The 5,167-nt window shown below is 35.1% G+C and overlaps 1 protein-coding gene across 2 annotated transcripts; it reads left to right on the top strand.

Moving 5' to 3' along the window:
- Positions 1-504: 504 nt before the first annotated feature.
- LOC121780332 (zinc transporter 4, chloroplastic-like) lies at positions 505-3,206 on the top strand. Of its 2 annotated transcripts, none has more exons than XM_042177905.1 (4): positions 505-772; positions 875-932; positions 1,689-2,457; positions 2,611-3,206. In XM_042177905.1, the coding sequence occupies exons 3-4, from the start codon at positions 1,771-1,773 to the stop codon at positions 3,064-3,066; spliced, it is 1,143 nt and encodes a 380-aa protein (XP_042033839.1). In that variant the 5' UTR covers positions 505-772; positions 875-932; positions 1,689-1,770; the 3' UTR covers positions 3,067-3,206. The 2 variants fall into 2 exon arrangements, with proteins under 2 accessions (XP_042033839.1, XP_042033838.1); XM_042177904.1 differs by having other exon boundaries at positions 1,742-2,457.
- Positions 3,207-5,167: the final 1,961 nt, after the last annotated feature.

A 5,167-nucleotide genomic window follows, 5' to 3' on the forward strand; every position in this document is an offset into this window, starting at 1 on the left:
ATTCGCGACGAGGAGGCGCTGCTTTGGATAAAATCGCGAGGTGTGTGGTGTGAGTTTCGCGGTTTGGGGTGAGATGTTGAAATATCAGTCTGTAAAAACACGCCACCCGTGTTGGCGTTTTTCAACTAAAACACGCCACCGCCGTTGGCGTCTCTTTGTTATACACGCCAATTCAGTCGGCGTTTCTTTTTGCTAAACACGCCAACACCGAAGGCGTTTTTCACTTAAACACGCCAACCAGATGGGCGTGTTACACTTTAAACTGTATTTGTATAAATCAGACGAAATTGAAAAACGCCAACCGTTTCGGTGTTTTTACTTAATGAAATGTCATCCCGGTTGGCATTTTTCTCATATATAGAACAATTAATAAAGTGAGTACATTTTTGTTATTGTAGTAGTATACTCCCCACGGATCCGATTTTCTCAAAATTGGGACTGAAAATGTAGGGAAAAAAAAAGCAGAGATTAAAAAAAAAAACTGATCTAAAATGTCGACACAATTGCACAGAATCTATCTCATTGCTAAACGCAACATCCTCTGTTTCATCCCTCTCCCCTATCTTCTCTCTCTAAAAATGTCCACATTCTCTCTCCCTCTCTATATCTCTACATCCTCGCATCTCGGCGTCATCTCTATAAATACCTTTATTCCTCCGCTTTTCAGGGAATTCGTTTGGGACTTGCTAGAGCTAGAATTATCCCTGCATTATTGAATTACAAAGTTCCAAATTTAGGGGAATTTCAGCTGCTGCTCATGTTGTTTCTCGAGGTTAATTCATTCGCCGTTACAATCGAGGGATTGGATTTCTGTTTTCCTAGTTTCCAAAGCAATCGGTTTGGATGTTTGCTTGATTTTTGAATCGTTGTGCAGGATTTGTTGCCGGTAGTGTGGGGAGGTGGATTTGGAGAGATAATTCGGGTTTATTCTGGTAAATTTCAGCTGCCCTTTTCCTGTTTGGGATTGAAAATATGGAAAGATTGAATTTTTATTCTAATGCAGCATTGATTAGGGAATAATGTTTAAATGGTACATTTTGATGTGACAAAAGCGTCAAGTTATATGCTCTGTAACTGTGAGACTGTAGTTTTAGTTGAGTGATTTGTTGTTCAAGATTAAGTATTATAGCTTGAATTTTGTTTTTGTTTTTATCTCTGCTTTGTGCATTTTATTGTGATGTTACTTTGATCTATCCTTAAAAGGATCTTGACTTAATTATTGATCTTGCTATTTTGTTACCTGCATTCTCTGTTTTTATAGGATGCCTTCACCAGTCACCACCAACTAGTGAATCATTCTCTATATTCTTGAGCATCTTCTTAAAATTTCGCGTGATTCCGCATCTGGTCGTGTGGTTTTATGTGAGTTGGACTAGAACTATCTCGTAGACGAAATGACGAATACTCCCTTTACCATTCTGGTTATTTTTCCTTTCGAGTTTTCACCAGATGAGGCTTGGCCTCAGGCCACCACTGGCTTTTGATTCTCTGAAATTTATGTTTTTCGCCTTTTTGCCTTGCATTTTTGTATGCCTTATTCGTTCTGTATCTGGCCACGTTGTTTTGTTCTCGAGTTCTACCGAGCTTAGTGACTACCGTCTTCTGTTTGTGAAAGCATGATCATTGAACGTATCTCGATGTTCCGTTTTCACAAATGTGATTCTTGCATTTACTCTGAATCATTGTAGAACTAGAAAGACTAATACTGATCCCTTTCGCTTTGGACCTTTGGGTGGTGAAGGATCATTCGTGCAGAACATATCCCATTCCATGCCGAGCGTTGCGTGTGATGCCCAAAGGGAAGCAGACGACGGATGCCGAGACGACAAGTTCGCTCTCACCCTTAAGCTCATTGCAATTGCTACAATCCTTGTAATGGGAGTCTGTGGTGTGGCCATTCCATTAGTCGGGAAGAAGCGCCGGTTTTTGCGCACCGATTCCAACTTGTTCGTTGCTGCCAAAGCGTTTGCCGCTGGCGTCATCCTTGCCACGGGATTCGTCCACATGTTGCCAGACGCCACCGAGGCGTTGACCGATGCTTGCCTGCCCGAAATTCCGTGGTCGAAGTTCCCCTTCTCGGGATTCATCGCGATGATGGCCGCTTTGGGGACATTGCTAGCTGATTTTGTCGGGACTCAGTATTACGAGAGAAAGCAAAGGAAACAGGAGGGAGAAAGCCAAATCGCCAAGGCTGATTCATCGGAGGCCGGATCTGAATCGGGGATAGTTCCGACCGAGACGAGGGGGAGTGGCCGGATGGTTTTTGGAGAAGAGGAAGGGGGCGCCATGCACATCGTCGGCATGCACGCCCACGCAGCGCATCACAGGCACAGTCACTCGCGAGAGCAAGGATCATGTGATGGGCATCGGGGTGCCGATCAACACGGTCACTCGCACTCGCACTCGCATTCTTTCGGCTTCGAAGATAATACTGCTCGCCACATTGTTGTTTCACAGGCATGTTCATCTCTTCCACACTATTTAACATGATATATTTATAATGGATTATATTACATAATTATCCTTAAAATCTTAGAGAAAATATCATATTACATCATTTAACACAAGTGGCAAATCAATTTTTGTAAAACAAGGCGTTTGTGTATGCAGGTTCTTGAACTTGGTATAGTATCACACTCGGTGATCATCGGCCTATCGCTGGGGGTTTCACACAGTCCGTGTACGATTAGGCCTTTGATCGGGGCGCTATCGTTCCACCAGTTCTTCGAAGGCTTCGCTCTGGGAGGCTGCATCTCCCAGGCGAAGCTGAGGAGCCTCCAGTCAACCCTCATGGCGTGCTTTTTTGCAATAACCACCCCAATCGGGATAGGTGTTGGGATCGGGATATCTTCGTTCTACAATGCTAGCAGCCCGAGAGCTCTAGTAATCGAGGGCGTCCTGGACTCGATCTCCGCTGGGATCCTCGTGTATATGGCTCTGGTCGATTTGATAGCAGCCGATTTCTTGAGCAAGCGAATGAGCTGCAACGCGAGGCTGCAGTTCGTATCGTATTTTCTCTTGTTCTTGGGTGCTTCCTTGATGTCTTTGCTAGCACTGTGGGCTTAGTTAGTTGATTGATTAGAAGCTTTGTGACATGAAAATTGTTGTAATTATCTTTTAAGTTGTTAGGTCACAGAAGCCAATTTTGTCTCTTTGCTGTTCTTGGTAACAAGTGATTTTCGTATGCAACTCATATTATTTGGTTTTGGGGTTGAATTCTGTTATTCGGTTTAAATCTGGCTTAAAAATTAATCAAAGAGAAAAGATAATAAACGTACTTCACCAATAAGTAATCGTTATTTATCATAAGCCATCAGTCTTCATTCGAATGGAATATAAAGACAAGTAATTATTAGTCTAGGCAAAACAATTTCCATTTTTTTCGAAAAATAAACAATTAAGTATGAAAATCAAGACTCCTACTTGATAGTATAGGAGTACTAAAAGATACTACTTAAAAAATTTCTTAAAGGGTAGTGATTTAGAGACATAATTCTCCAAGCCATAATACCCTTATGGCATTTTGACATAGATATATTTTTTATTATGACTAGTTTACCCAATATCATATTAAATGGATACAAATCTATTTAAGGAATATTAAATCAAATTAAATATCTTTATCTAAATGCATATTTATTGATATGATTAGAGATAAACCTCGAAACTTTTTATATGTTTACATATCATTTTTTCATGTTAATTTTATACTATATTATTTATTTAAAAATCAAGAATTTAGATTATAAATTAGTTGCTATAGTATTAATTATCAAAATACATACTAAATTATTACTATTTAATAATAAAATAATTTGATAACTTCATATATTATTATTTTTACAAATAAATTTTTATCTAATCAGTTGATAATTTAATTATGAGTTATTTTCTTTTTTTATGTTATACTTTCACAGCCGGTTTTATTATTATTTTTTTGTTAAATTTCTTATTCAAATTTGAATTGTATGATTAAATAATAGTAGTAGTTATTATGATGAATCATTTGTTTGTGTTATCTTTTGTATTTTTGTATTAATTTTCTTAGCTTTTATCACATGTAATATTTTTTATATTTTGATTGACAACTACTAGTTAGACTTCGACTCTATAAAATTATGCTTAGAAAATTAACTTTATAACGTTTCAAAAATTAAAAATTCTTGTATTTTTTAAAAAATTATTTATTAGTATTAAAAAATTATTAAAATTATAAGTCATAAAAACGCTACATGTATATATATACTTAATTTCTAAGTGTTATCATCCAACGAAACGGTAATAGTACTCACATCAAATTATGTTATTAGTAGTATTAAATAATTATTAAAATTTAAAGTCATAAAAATGAGTACATGCATATAGATACTCAATTTCTTAGTGTTATCGTCCAACTAAATAGTAGTAATAGTCATTTGCATCAAATTATTTTATTAGTATTAAATAATTGTTAAAATTCTAAGTCATAAAAATGACTACATGCATATACATACTTAGTTTCTTAGTGTTATCGTCCAATGAAATAGTAATAGTCATTCTCAACAAATTATTTTATTAGTAATATTAAATAATTGTTAAAATTCTAAGTCATAAAAATGACTACATGCATATGCATACTTAATTTGTTAGTGTTATTGTCCAACGAAATAGTAATCGTCATTCTCATCAAATTATTTTATTAGTAATATTAAATAATTTTTAAAATTCTAAGTCATTAAAATGACTACATGCATATACATACTTAATTTCTTAGTGTTATCGTCCAACGAAATAGTAATCGTCATTCGCATCAAATTATTTTATTAGTATTAAATAATTATTAAAATTCTAAGTCATAAAAATAATTACATGTGTATATGCACTTAATTTCTAATTGTTATTATCCATCGAAATAGTAATAGTCATTCTCATCAAATTATTTTATTAGTATTAAATAATTATTAAAATTCTGAATCGTAAAAATGATTACATGCATATACATACTTAATATATTATATACTTAATTTCTACTTGTTATCATCTAGTGAAATGATAATAGTCATTTGCATCAAATTATTTTATTAGTAATTATTAAAATTTGAAGTCATAAAACGACTACATGTGTATATACTAAATTTCTTAGTGTTATTACCCAGCGAAATAGGAATATTCATTCGCATCCAAGTAT

The sequence above is a fragment of the Salvia splendens genome, chromosome 19 (assembly GCF_004379255.2).
Source record: "Salvia splendens isolate huo1 chromosome 19, SspV2, whole genome shotgun sequence".
NCBI classification, from domain to species: domain Eukaryota; kingdom Viridiplantae; phylum Streptophyta; class Magnoliopsida; order Lamiales; family Lamiaceae; genus Salvia; species Salvia splendens.